We start from the raw sequence: 14546 nt of genomic DNA, 5'->3' as shown, positions 1-14546 counted from the left end.
TTTATTGGTCATACATTGTACTTCAGATCAAATATCAGTATAATTGGTCAAAAGGTATGATCACTATGTATACCCGTAAAACAGAAATAGATACTGAGGAGATGGCGAAAGAGTGAAAAAATACAGTATTTTATGTAGTTAAAGTCCGTTTCAAACCTATTATATATGTGATCCTTGGACCTGAAATATTGGACTAAAAGTACTGAAAACAAGCTGCATGGTACCGCAAACACAGCGGTAGATGGCGATAATTAGCACATCTCTGATTACATGTTTATCATTTAAATGTATTACGGTATGTACATTGACATGTCCAATATAATGCACTAACCAGATACAGTCGCCTGTGGTATCATTTTCTGGTGTACGGGTGGGTATACACAGTGAAGATGATTATTGCGATAACTAGGATTTCTGGTATTTAAACTGTTAGTCGTTACTCTAGCGGCTGTAACTCCATGTATTTCAAATACATACGTAAAGAGCAACACGTAGAGAATTTAATAGCTATATCGACCATTATATATTGGTAATGCACAGATTTAGTCGATTTCCTAGACGAGACACACATGAAGAACACAAGTAACTAGTGTCAGGATGTTATAAAATAAGAATTACATTGTCTTTATAATGATTTGGAATCATTCCAAGTCGAGTAACGAGTGTATTAATTACTTATCAAATAATGAATAAAAAAACACAAAGCAAAATGAAACAAATCATGAGGCCCGGAGGCTGCGCATCGTTTACCTGGCTATTTCAGTCATCATTTTAAGAAACCGAACTCTTATCAAAGTTATATTACAAATATTTTCTACTTTATGAGCTGCCTCTCGAAACAACGGCACAAATGTGGATCCAGAGTATTGACTTTCTTAAAGAATATGGAGAATGCTATATTTTTCCTATTTGACCTCCGTCTCTAGGCCTTAGGGGAGCTTCACCCTCGGTTTATACAACATCGGATCTCCTTTGGTGAATAATGCTTCAGATCAAATTTCATCAGTATCCATTCTGTCGTTCACGACTAGTAGCGATTTAAAGGATTTACACTGTACTTCCATTTCCCCATTTTGCCCCGCCCGTCAGGCCCCAGGGGAGTCACATCCTCCGTTTATACAACATTGGATCCCTTTTGCGAATACTGCTCATGACTAAATTTCATCATCATCCATTCAGTCATTCAGGACAAGTAGCGAATAAAAAGATGAAGTGATTAGGACTAATAGTGATTCAAAGGATATATTGACTGACGAGGGACGGACGGACGACGGACGCTGCGTCATGGCATGGTGAGCTTTAAAATGTTCCCCTTAACAAACAGTCTCCTCGGCTGGTATCCTTTTATGAGGGGCCTTATTAATTCCATGCATTTATCGATTGCTATGTCACGGTGTTACACAATAAGAATTACATTGCCTTTATACATGTGTTGGCATTATCCCGGGCTCACACAATAAGAATTACATTCCCATTATAAATGTTTGACATCATCCCGAATCATATCCCACACAGCCAATCGGTGTTAAACACGTACTCTTTCTGTCTAGTGTAGCCATCTTGAGTGGCTATTTTGGTCGATGATTATATATAAGGTTTGAATTTGACGCATGGATGGTCAAAAGGCATTCAAACATTGATGACCAAGAACAGTTAAGAAAAATAGACATGAGAAAACCATTCAATAATGTAAGTAGAGTTAACAGAGGACATACGTAAAGCTCTAAGGGACACACCCCTTTTACTAAGCGCTGTTACGTTTATAGCTATAAATAAAACCACTTCATGCATGTCATTGGAAATTACCAGCAGAAAATAACACACGTGCATACACGATTGCACATATGTAGTGCATAGCATATGATAGCTATACAATAGCATTGAACGCCATTTTTGAACCCAGACACAGGGTGGTATTTAAATCAGTGAAGTGTTAATAAAAACGAGAATCTCTCCCAAACACCGAATTCAAGGTGACAAGTGAATAAGATTTTTTTTATCTTGGAAATTTGGTATCTATTATTACAATGAATGTCCTGTTTTTTTTATTTAAACTATTTATTCAGCGGTTTTGTTAAAGAGAACTACTCGCAAATTCACGATTTTTTTCTCGTGTATTGTTAGTCGAAGTGGTTGAGTGCTGTGTCAATCCCCTATTTTTATCAAACGTGTAGGGTTGCGCCTCGTTTTGAAATTTGTCTCGTTATGGGTTTTCCAATCATATGACAGCTTCCACACGTTATTATATGGACAGGAAGCTTTCCGCTTCAAAGTAATTGCTTCCAAAGTTTCGGCGATTAAATGCGAATATATTTTAAAGGATAGAATCCACAAGAGGAAATTGTTCCGATTGAAAATGATTTACCAGAGCGTAATGACGTAACAAGGTGAGTTGTTTATAAAAATAGATATATACGAATTGTGAGAAATGATCTGATGCATGTATAACAACGCAAAAAAATGCGGTTTACTACCAAATCATGTAGATTATAACTTCTGAAAATAGATACTGAGAGTATTCTATTATGCTCTTTCATCACAGTTGCATTTCATCAAAAGACACTATTGTATAGGTAAAAGCACGCGGTGTTACGAAAGTGAATCCAAGTGAGTCAAGGCATATCATATAATGCACATCTATTTTGTTAAAGGTGTTTGAAGGTACGGCAATCTCATATAATTACTTTAAATCTTAAATCTATCGATTGTGCAAATTTGACTTCTTCCCATCTAGCCAGGGACATAATATTGTAAAATGTTATTGTAATCAAACAGAAAGAACTACATTCATTCTGATCAATTTCTGAATTTGTGAAATAAATTCATTCTAAATGACTTTTAGCTGGAAGAATCATACTAATGACTAATGTGGACGTTTTTGCTAAAAAAAAAAGGAAGAGCAAAGACATATGGTGTAAGGTTTGATGTAAGGTTTGGTGTAAGGTTTGATGTAAGGTATGGTGTAAGGTATGGTGTAAGGTTGGATGTAAGGTTTGGTGTAAGGTTTGGTGTAAGGTTGGTGTAAGGTTGGTGTAAGGTTTGGTGTAAGGTTGGGTGTAAGGTTGGGTGTAAGGTTGGGTGTAAGGTTTGGTGTAAGGTTTGGTGTAAGGTATGGTGTAAGGTTGGATGTAAGGTATGGTGTAAGGTTTGGTGTAAGGTTTGGTGTAAGGTTTGGTGTAAGGTTGGTGTAAGGTTGGGTGTAAGGTTTGGTGTAAGGTTTGGTGTAAGGTTGGGTGTAAGGTTGGGTGTAAGGTTTGGTGTAAGGTATGGTGTAAGGTTTGGTGTAAGGTTGGATGTAAGGTTTGGTGTAAGGTTGATGTAAGGTTTGGTGTAAGGTTTTGTGTAAGGTTTGGTGTAAGGTATATGATCTACCTATAAAAGTCGTATGATTATGTTCTAGGTATTGTTTTGATTGATATTGTCAAACTTGGTTTAAGCAATGTTTTATGATATTGTCAAACTTGGTTTAAGCAATGTTTTATTTTTTGCATCAATTACATACACTACTTTTTAATATTTTTGAAACTGAAAGCTTGTATGAATTCCTCTCCTTTGTTATATTTTTCAATTTTTTTTTCGTAGATTTTACCGACACAAAATTATACAGAACTATATTAGTAAAATGTAAAATATTTTACAACAATTGATAACTCTTGTTAGCCCGGATGGAAGCGCGTAAGAGGTAACCCACGTTGTCGGTAGAATTCCGCGTACCCACCCTATATTAGTAAACATTTGTATTTCTATTCAGCCGAAATTGTTTGAGATACCTATCAGACAGACAAAACAGACAGAGGTTCCTTGTTGTTTGAAGAAAAGGACTGGGTAGGGTTGTATTTGTCTGATAAAATGGCAGTTTAATTGCACATGTTCAATGACATAGCTATCGTCTGGACATGCATACTGGAGACAATTTAAACCATTACAGAATATAATAGACGATTGCAGCTTATAAACTACACAAATAATAACTACAAAAGCACATTTACGTTTTTGTTCAAAAATGCAACAAGTGTTTGTGGATAAAAGTGTGTAAACCGAACTGTTATCAAGGTTAGGCAGATACATTGCTGTCGGCGGCTCTTTGTGGTATATTTTGTTAAAACCAACTGGTTGTTTACAGTGAAAAGTGTGTCAACTAGTGTAACGCAAGAATAGGCAGATACATAGGATGGCCATTAAAACACACACACACAACCACACAACAAACCACATACACACACACATACATGAAACAATTTGACGGGTTTGTTGTTATATTGAAGTTCGGACAGTAGTTGATTTTGGTTATTTGGAGTCTTCGTCGCTTATTTTTAATACCTCAATGTGAAACCAGACTTCAGCATTAAGATGTGTGTACTATATTTAGACCCGAACATGTCGGCTAAGTAAAGATGGTCGATATCCGACGGCAAACTGAATTTTTGCAATGCATACAAACGTCAATGCATATGATGACGGAATGTTGATACAAGTCATATCATCTGAAATAAAATATTTCATTATAAAATCATTTATCATATACTTACTTTGAAATGCAAGCTTTTTGAATATTTGATACGGCATTCTTCCGAGGCTGTAACCAGCCTTCTCTGAATGGCTAGACATCCCTTTAGCCTACCCCATTATCACAATCGTTCGGTATAAGTAAATATATGATAAATATAAAATTTTCCGCCATTTTATACCATACCCTGTATCAGTCTTGGACCAATAGCATGTGTCAGCCCTGTACGGAAACAACTACCTGTATATCGGTGTATAACATTTGTGTGATATTTGAAATGTATGCGAGTTATGCGTGCTTGCGACGGATTGCACGTCTGTAAAATCGATAGGAAAATGTATTCATACATTCCATTTCCTGTTGCGGTGTGTGTAAACCCACATGTAACTTATTTATTGATGTAACGTGCTCAGCTAGGCCTACTCATCATACGTTATTATAGTAAGGAAATAAGTATCCCGTTCTGTACACCAAAATGTCGGACAGTTATGCATCTCACTTGAATGGGCATGGTTGATGATTATGTGAGAATAGGTATCGATTTTTATGGCCAATTTTAACTCATATAATTAAATGAATACATGTAATCATATTCTAGAAAATTGTCGAGCTCAAAACAAGTCTTTTTAACGCATATATATGCAATGGAGAAAATAAGTGAATATCACTCTTGTCTGTATCACGTTACAGTGTATACAAATATAACAAAACACTAGAAACAGGAAATGAACACTTATCTAATATTTAGTATTTATGTTACATAACGGGTTTGGTAACTGTAAATGTAGGAAAGTTAATACACACAACATAAACTTGTTTTTAATTCCATTGAAATGATTGCATTTATATATGTTGTTAAACTTTTGAACGAAATACTTTTTAAACAAACTGAAATCTGAAACTTGACGCGATACAATCAACGTACAGAAATTGTATTTCCATTTAAGTGTACTGACTCACTTTTGATGAAAAGCATACCATCAAAATGATTAGATTCACTTTCTCTTTTATCCTTTGGCATTCATGTACTAGTTTATGCCTATAGGGTAAGCGTATGATATTATTTGAGTTTTTATGATTACAATTTTATTAGGACTTTCCCCATAGGAGCATTACCATCTCTTGAGATATTAAGTAAAGAGCACGTGTTTTCTTGTAGAATAGTTTCAATCATTACCAGATATTTTAGGCACGGAAGCGATATCAGCGTTTATTGTATTATGTTTCGGGTTTTTACGCTTTTGACCTCTAACATCTCAGATAAGCCTTAAGATAACAAAAGAGCTGTTTAATGCAGCGTTACATTCAATATGTGTCATGTTTGTAAGATATGAAGTTTACATGAAAGGTCAACAACTAAAATATACCTTTTTATCCGTTGAAATAATTACTGTTTAAATCCGCATTATGTGAAATGAACATAGTAACACAATGTCACACTCTTCATGAAATTTAGTCATGAAATCGGGAATTTACCGCAAACATATAGAATATATTATGTACTGATACTTAGAAATGACTATGGAGAAGTAAATCAAATGTGACACGTAAATTCCTGATACTTAGAACTCTAGGGTAGTGCATCAAGTCTGACATACAAATTCCTGATAATAATTAGAACAGATTGACATTGTGTATTGCATGGTGAATATATTTAGTATGATTTAAAGCTGGGTTTTTAAAATAATACTGTTAAATGAAAAATAGAATACCGTTAATTATATATGCTAAAACGCTCATTGATTTATAAAATATCAACATTATATATAAACACAGTCGAAACACGATTCTCTACTACTTAAATATTCCATTGGGATAAAAATATGATTGTGTTTAAATTTCTGGTATAACCTTGACTATCAAGGTTTCAAATCACTCAAATCTTAAGTACTTTATTAAATGCTATATCCTTATAGGTTATTTGTAGATGTTTCATGAAATATATCCACAGGCATGTTTTGGGGTATATCAATTCGTCTTACAATAGTTTTTCCCGTGATCAACTGCAATAGCAACGTTTGCTTTTTGATATGAAATTCTCGTGGGTGATTTCCTTCGTGGTTTCAATATGTTAACATAGTTTACGATGTAAAGATTGAACTGGATACCACATATTAAACAATTAGTAGTCTAATACTGAATTTATTACTTTTAATAAGTTTGTATTAACCACGAAAGCAGCTTGACGTTTATACATCTCACACATTTCAGGTTACATAGTAATCAATAAAGAAACATGAATAAAGCTTCAAATAAAGGTAATATCGGAAGTTGTGAAATCTATCAGTGAAATCTTACATGGGAGGTTAACCATTATATCTGTATTGTTCCTGGTATTATTACGGGGTGTTCCATAATGTACGTGTTGATACTTACAGGTCTCATGAGCAGGAATATTAAATAGAGGACGACTACCAAGCAGTAACTAGTTGTCATCCATTTAACAATGAATGAAGAGGAGAAGCAAGGTTTCTATGAGTGTTACCTACGTCTTCAACGTCACAAAAGACGGCTCCGTGATTTTATTGAGATTCTGTATTTGAATGACATCATCACTCCGGATGGTTACATGGATATCAGACAGTCAATGAAGAAACACTTGCCCATTAATATTGCGATCATCCATGCCATTCCAAACGGATGCAGAAAGGAAAGGCTACTAAACTGTCTAAAGATGAATAGTAAATTGTACACCAGATTTAAGAATAAACTATACAAGAAAAATTCGCAACCTCTTGTGGCACCGCAAAGCCTACCGGCAAATGGCTCGAACGAAAGCTACATCAATAACTTTTATGAAATGCTGAAAGCCACAGCATTACGGAGTGGACGATTAGAGTGGAATGCAGATTTTAAACGGTGGGCAAATCATCTTTCATCCACGCTACAAACAATGCCCACTGGCACTGAAAAACGCAATGTGGCGGATTGCTTCTTCGTGTTATTAGATTTACAGGCAGTCCTACAGAAACGACACGAGGCGGATAAATCACAACTATGGACGCGCCCGGTGTTTCAAACCATGGAAGGAATTCTTTGTGAAACATCAAATCCTTCCCTTTCCAGACTCATATTCCAATCTCGGAAGGGAACAGCATGTGCACAGTCCCACCAATTCGATGAAGTGTTAAAATACGCATCCTTGGTGTTGTGTGATGTTGCTATGTTTTCATGCGGGAAGCAGATCGGTAGCTGCATATTTGCGGTCGTAAATATGTATTTACAATACTACAGTAGTCTCTGTCAAGCAAACAAGATAACAGAAGCGTTGGAATACAAGGAGCGGATCCTGCATTGGGTGGAGGTTGGATATAATCACTTCGCCCATGAGGAAAGAGATATACAGCTTAACTGGAGAAGAGTGTATTTAGACAAGAAAATTTACTGTCATCTCGGGATAGATATTTTATCTAGAGATATTGCGGGTGCTCAAATAACAGACAATGATATAAAGGCGGCAAAATGGTGTATTTTTGAAATGATGGAATTAAAAGATGGGATGGAAAGATTGAGGTTGCTGCATCTTTTCGTAGCATGTGCAAAAGTGAATCGGCTGGAGGGACGTCAGGAGGTGGCGAAAGGCTACTGTAAAGAAGCATTAAAACATGCTGAAGAAGGGAAGTTCCTATCTGAGGTTGCAGTTTTGAAAGAACATGCATCCTCAACTACTATATGTCCAGGTATCCCGATGACAACACTTCTTTATCAACGTACAGCTTCTGAACACGACGAGACATCTTCATACAAGCCAGATGAAACTTCCAAACCGTTATCTCCGGAACCTATGGAAGATCAAATCCAACTCGAATCATTTTGGATAGAGATGTTGAAAAAGCTTCATATAACTAAACCCAACATTTAATCGAAAGCCTGGGGCCGCGGTGGCCGAGTGGTTAAGGTGTCCCGACACTTTATCAGTAGCCCTCCACCTCTGGGTTGCGAGTTCGAAACCTACGTGGGGCAGTTGCCAGGTACTGACTGTAGGCCGGTGGTTTTTCTCCGGGTACTCCGGCTTTCCTCCACCTCCAAAACCTGGCACGTCCTTAAATGACCCTGGATGTTAATAGGACGTTAAACAAAAACAAATTAATCGAAAGCAAACTGTCAAACATGTCTTGACACCTGACGTGACGGTAAATTAATATCATAGTCAAATATGTCAACCAAAGATGTCTTCGTGAGGGTTGGCAGTGATCGAGGAATCAGTCTATTTGAAATTGTCTGGTTTTAATTTTGACGATATATTTTAATTTAATATTCAAGTATTTTATACTCAGCTTTACAACGCCACGATTTCAAGTGGTTTTCCCCTCAACATTTGCTTTTAGAATGTTCGATGATATTGTAACAAGTCATATTTGTCAGTGTATTTAGCTGTGTTATTATAAATCTGTACGGGAAGTTATATAAATGCCCCAGCCGTGTTGAACGCGGGCATTCAGTTGCTTTCTACTATTCGTCGTCTATGGTTACAAAGAATATCGGTTAATTTATTCTTACTTAAAACAAAAAGTACTGATTTTTTTATGTAATATCTCACGACATCAACAAAATTAGAAGAGGTCTGTATCGCTTACATGATTTTTTAATGCTGCTGATATTCTTGCTTTTAGTAATACACTGTATAAGTAGTAACATTTCCCTCAATAATAATAGGAATACATGCTGCCTCGGAGTACCGTTGGGAACAACATATTTCCTTTATATAACATCTTAGTTTTAAAACAACGCATTAATACCTGATATGTTATTCCAGGAACGTCTGATTTTTTTTATTCCTGGATTATCCAGGCCATATTAGGCCAAAGTCTTTATACGGAAAAGGCCAAAGTCTTTATACGGAAAGAACAGGATATGTGTCCTCAAAATTTCCCATTCACCGCCCCATAAAACAGTGGGATATACAGCGGATGCATGATGTACACCGCGCCATGACATAACCTCACAGGATCTTTGTTTGTAATATTGCAATCTATAATGAAGATTCGTGGTTTATTTAGAGTACACTTCTTTTTATTGTAAAAGAAATCTATATGCTGTAAAAGAACGTTTTTGCCTCATTAAAAGTAATCATGACACCAACAAAGGAAAGGTGTGGCTATATCCCAACCTCCGTTCATAATGATACTCTGACAAGGATACCAGTCGGTGTCACACCTCAACTTATTGTAAACTCCAGTTATAGTGTTCAAATTCAGATGTTTGGCTGAGAGACAACACATACAACCAACAGCAAATGAATTGAATGAAATCGTATATAATATATATAGGTCAAAGAAGTAATATAAACGATACTATTCTTGATAACACTGGATCCTTGCAAAGGTATGTCTGCAGGATACTAATCACTTGAAATGTTATGGGGCAAAAAAGTAATTCCAACAGTGTGGACAATGAAAAAGTCAAATTTTCTAGGCAGTCTGCCCCTTTATCAAGACACGAAGAATACAAATACTATCGCATGATATATAAACAGTACCAAAAATACAATAATATGCATATAAGCACCTATTGTTTTTCATACAAAAACATCAAGAATCTCAGAGGGCACCAATGAAGCCTAGTATGTTTGTATTTGATCTAATACCAATGTTAACTTACTTCCATTGCCATTGAATAGCTGAACGTGAACACAATGCTTCAAATATCATCTTTTCGCTTTGCAGATGAAACTGAACTAGATCTGTTCTACTGTTAGTATTACATTTACTGTGACAGAAAACATGACCTTGTTATGTTTTCAATTTTATTATTCTATATGGTATCCTTTTGTTATCTTAGTGTACAGTATTTGTTTACCTGAAAACAATGCTAACATTTTATCGTACTTTTTAGTCATATTTTACATTTTTGGTGTGCCAGTTTATCAATGGTTTAACTCTTGTCCTAGTTTAAAATGGCAATACGTTTTATTTTGAATGCATAATAATAACATGCAGTATCAAAATAGCATTTCCTGTAATGTGCTTTGGTACCCGCGCCACTCATTCTGGATCTGTATACATACTCAAACTCATATTTTGTGTTAACGTAACACTTAAATACTCAAATAAAATAAATTTCACTTTTTGCAAAAAAACCTTAAACAGTTTTGAAGAGACTTCTGACTGGATATACATAGTTCACACCAACGGCGCTTTGATGGCGCTTTAAAGCGGCGTGTAAAGCGGCACCAAAGCGTAACAAAGCTTGATTAAAGCGTCAGGGTCGTAATAGATCTTTGGAAAGCTTGGAGTAAAGTTGGACATTCGGCTAGAGCGCCAAAATTTTTTAAACTGTTTAAAAATTTTGCGCGCTCTGTCATGAATTGATTAAAGCGCCGAGAGCGTATCAAAGCTTAACAAAGCATAACAAAGCTCAGCAAAGCTTGACTCAAAGCGTAGGAAAGCTTAACAGAGCTTGGTTCAAAGCGGGGACCCCAGTCTTCTCAGATTGCTCAAGATTTGCTACGATCGTATCGTATCCATCGTGTTCTTCAAAGATGCAATGATTTTGTGGATCTGCAGCATCTTTATATAGGCTTTTGATCAAAAGTCGCATGAAATCGGCGATCTCGACATTTTCCAATGCGTAACAGAGCTTAACAAAGCGTAGCAATGCATAACAGAGCTTGAAAACCGTATCAGAGCCTGATTTAAAGCGTCATAATCGCATAATCGCGTAATAAAGCGTAACAAAGCTTATCAAAGCGTGACCAAAGCGTGAGGAACCGTTACAAGTCGGGAAATAATTCGTCCCCAAAGCGGCAACCAATTCGTATCGGAGCTTATCAGAGCGTAAGAGATCGTGATATTGTTTGAAAAGTAAACAAAAATGACGGCGCTTTGCTCGCTAATTTAAAGCGCTGCATTCGCCGTTGGTGTGAACTAAGCAATACCGTTTCGACTCTCCAGGTTCACCTGGTAACTTTTAAACCGAGCATTCTCATAATTTGAGAACAAAACTACTGTTTGAATGTTAATCCGGATACAATAATTTACTCGTATGTAGTATTATATCTATTATCATATTTGATAATACGTGTACCTACAAGTAAAATGTATAAATGGATTGGATTTTAAAATTTTTTGATCAAATATGTTCTATCGATATGAAAAGGAGATTTTTTTATCATGTTGTAAAACATAAAATGTCGTTTTGGTGTCTACAATGATGAGTCTTGTTTTTATCATCAAGCCTATGTTATTTTACTTAAACAAATGTGTGTTTTTAGTTCTGTCTTATTTGTTATTTTCAAGTTTTATATATTTTATTTGCCAATGTTGCGCTCTATCAATTTCAGGTCATATTCAATCGTAAGTGTTCCTATTTCTATGTCGACGTGTTCATTTAAAAAAAGTATTTTTCTTCCTTTAATTTTCAACTCTAGTTATTTCATTGTCAAGTCTCCGCTTTCTTTTTCTTTTCAATTTTCGAACATCTTGTCTTTTTTTTTTCATTTTCACTTTTAAGAAAACCGTTTTGTTTTTTTTGTCTGTTTTTTTTTGTTTTTTGTTTTACTTTCAAAATTCAAAGTTATTTTTTGTAATTTTGTCTGATGTTCTTTAATATCAAGTTATGTACATGTAGGACGATTGAGATTTTTCGGAAATAGTGCATGAAATTCTTTTATCCGGAGTCAAAATATAGAAAAATACCCGGATATGAAATTGAAAACAGGTTAAGTTATTATTTGTTTCAATCATTCACAAGGGTATTTTTCCCATTAGTTCTTGTATACACAATTAAGGCATCATGCTTAAAAAATGCTTGGCTTTCATTCTTACATAGATAATTATGTATACTAATGATTTCGTACTACAAACTGAACATGCTAGCTATTCTATCAAATGACAATGAATTTTGAAAAAAAGAGAGAGAAAAGTTAAGCTCCTCTTCTTACATTTTAAAAATAAATCAATGATTAATTGCGTCCCGAAAGAAATATTTTGTATTCCGCCTTTATATTTGGTACGGAACAGTCGGTCTTAATTTTGCATTTTCAGACACTGTTATTATTTTTCATTTATTAATTGGTGTTAAATGAATTACTCCTACAGCGTATACTGTTTGTACCATTTTGTGAACATTGTGCATGTTTGTGACAAGCATTGTATACGTTGTCGGTGGTGTAGCATCTTCAGCTATTTCACATGAATTCAGTGAATAAATATTGTACCATATACAATAAAATGTAGATTGTTTGAAATTATCTCACCAGACTACAACGTGCATTACCTATGCAGAATATGTTATCGGCTTCATTACATGTCATAGCCAAATTCGCTTGATTTTCCCTGCGTTTACAGATGGTTTTTAATCGGGTCTGTTGAAAAATCACTTACCCGGATATATCTTTCTGACACAAATCAAATAGACATGTAAAACATTATTCTGTAAGATACTGAAATGTATAAATTCTGGTATGATTGAATCAGTTCCATTTTCGCATATAATGTCCCTGTATGATATATAACTTTCACATAGGCACTCCTCACTTGAACCTTAGATGAACTTGTTTCCGGGTCCTATTCATTATGTATTGTTATAAACTTAATGTTAAACTATGAATGAAATAAAGTTGATATTAAACCTTAGATCACATGCATAAACTATTCAAAATGATAAAACTCAATTAAAAATGTACGTACCTTAACTTAGGAAGGTGATTCACGACTAGTGACCTCAGTTTGTTTGACAACCAGGACTTCCTAAGTTGCTGGCAAACCCCCGAGGCGTGTATACATTTACATGTACCTAGAAAATTCGCACATAGAAACAAGACTTCAGGCCATGACGACAGCCCATAGTCACTGAGAAATCTTACAAATAAAAATAAATCCGTGAATTATTTTATCAAACAATATATGGATATGTATAGACACAGCAGGTGATAATATAGTAAACAGGTTGATATATTAAATGTGTGCACGTATATTTTGATTTATTCATTAATATGTTACTAATTAAATTCACTATAATTACATATTTTCATGTCAATTTTCGTCTGTTCATTTTTATGGCGTTCTGAAAGATAATTTCGGTAACTGGCCTAGTGATTTGTAAGGTCGTGAACCCTATCTTTTTTTCATGTTTGTCAAATAAAATTGATTCGAATAAAAAAAATCGCAGTCAAAAGCATGTAATAGTAACCCAACGGTATGGCAAGCCAATTTATTCGCGGAGCAATGTTGATCCAGTATTTTACGAAATTATATAAGATATTTCATATATTATATAAGATATCCTATATGTTTATGAGATATCTTATATGTTTATAAGATATCTTATATGTTTATAAGATATCTTATATGTTGATGAGATATCTTATATGTTATATAAGATATCTTATTTAAAGTTTATAAAATATCTTATATCTTTTATAAGGTATCTTATAAACTTTTCTTTATAAGATATCTTATATAATATATAAGATATCTTATATAAGATATTTTATAAACTTTTATTTATGGGATATCTCATAAAAGATATAAGATATCTTATAAAGAAAAGTTTATAAGATATCTTATAAAGAACGAGACTCTCGTGAGACTGGCAAAATAATAAAAGTTCGAGAATGACTGCTCCCTCTGTAAGGTAACTTCCGTTTTGTTGGAAGGCACGTGGAACATTCACAATCAACCCTCTGTCGCGATCACGATCGGCTAGGCACGGAGCAGATGTCGTGTTCGAGCAAACATAAATATATGGCATACATGTAAAACCATTTTATGTAGTTTCAGCTTCATCTCGGCTCTTTCATCGAGTGGGGGAGAGTTCATTATCTCAAATTGAAATCTCGGTCTTTATAAGATGTCTTCTAATCGAATTATATAAGATATCTTATTTAAAGTTTATAAAATATCTTATATCTTTTATAAGGTATCTTATAAACTTTTCTTTATAAGATATCTTATATAATATATAAGATATCTTATATAAGATATTTTATAAACTTTTATTTATGGGATATCTCATAAAAGATATAAGATATCTTATAAAGAAAAGTTTATAAGATATCTTATAAAGAACGAGACTCTCGTGAGACTGGCAAAATAAT

At 34.6% G+C, this 14546-nt stretch overlaps 2 protein-coding genes across 3 annotated transcripts in view; one reads left to right on the top strand and one right to left on the bottom strand.

Annotated features, from left to right (window-relative positions):
- LOC117325867 (1-acyl-sn-glycerol-3-phosphate acyltransferase epsilon-like) overlaps positions 1-13409 on the bottom strand; it is a 37243-nt gene extending 23834 nt beyond the window's left edge. Inside the window, exon 1 of one of the 2 annotated variants that reach the window (XM_033882365.1) lies at positions 13138-13409. The gene's annotated coding sequence lies outside the window, so the exon portion shown is untranslated. Of the gene's footprint in view, positions 1-4529; positions 4717-13137 lie in introns of those variants that run through there. The other variant, XM_033882366.1, reaches the window with a different exon arrangement.
- On the top strand, positions 2180-9325 carry LOC117325866. Its single transcript, XM_033882364.1, has 2 exons — positions 2180-2387; positions 6886-9325. The coding sequence occupies exon 2, from the start codon at positions 6954-6956 to the stop codon at positions 8367-8369; it is 1416 nt and encodes a 471-aa protein (XP_033738255.1). The 5' UTR covers positions 2180-2387; positions 6886-6953; the 3' UTR covers positions 8370-9325.
- Positions 13410-14546: the final 1137 nt, after the last annotated feature.

The sequence above is a fragment of the Pecten maximus genome, chromosome 4, assembly GCF_902652985.1.
Source record: "Pecten maximus chromosome 4, xPecMax1.1, whole genome shotgun sequence".
Classification (NCBI taxonomy): domain Eukaryota; kingdom Metazoa; phylum Mollusca; class Bivalvia; order Pectinida; family Pectinidae; genus Pecten; species Pecten maximus.
This window is presented reverse-complemented; position numbering and strand designations above follow the sequence as displayed.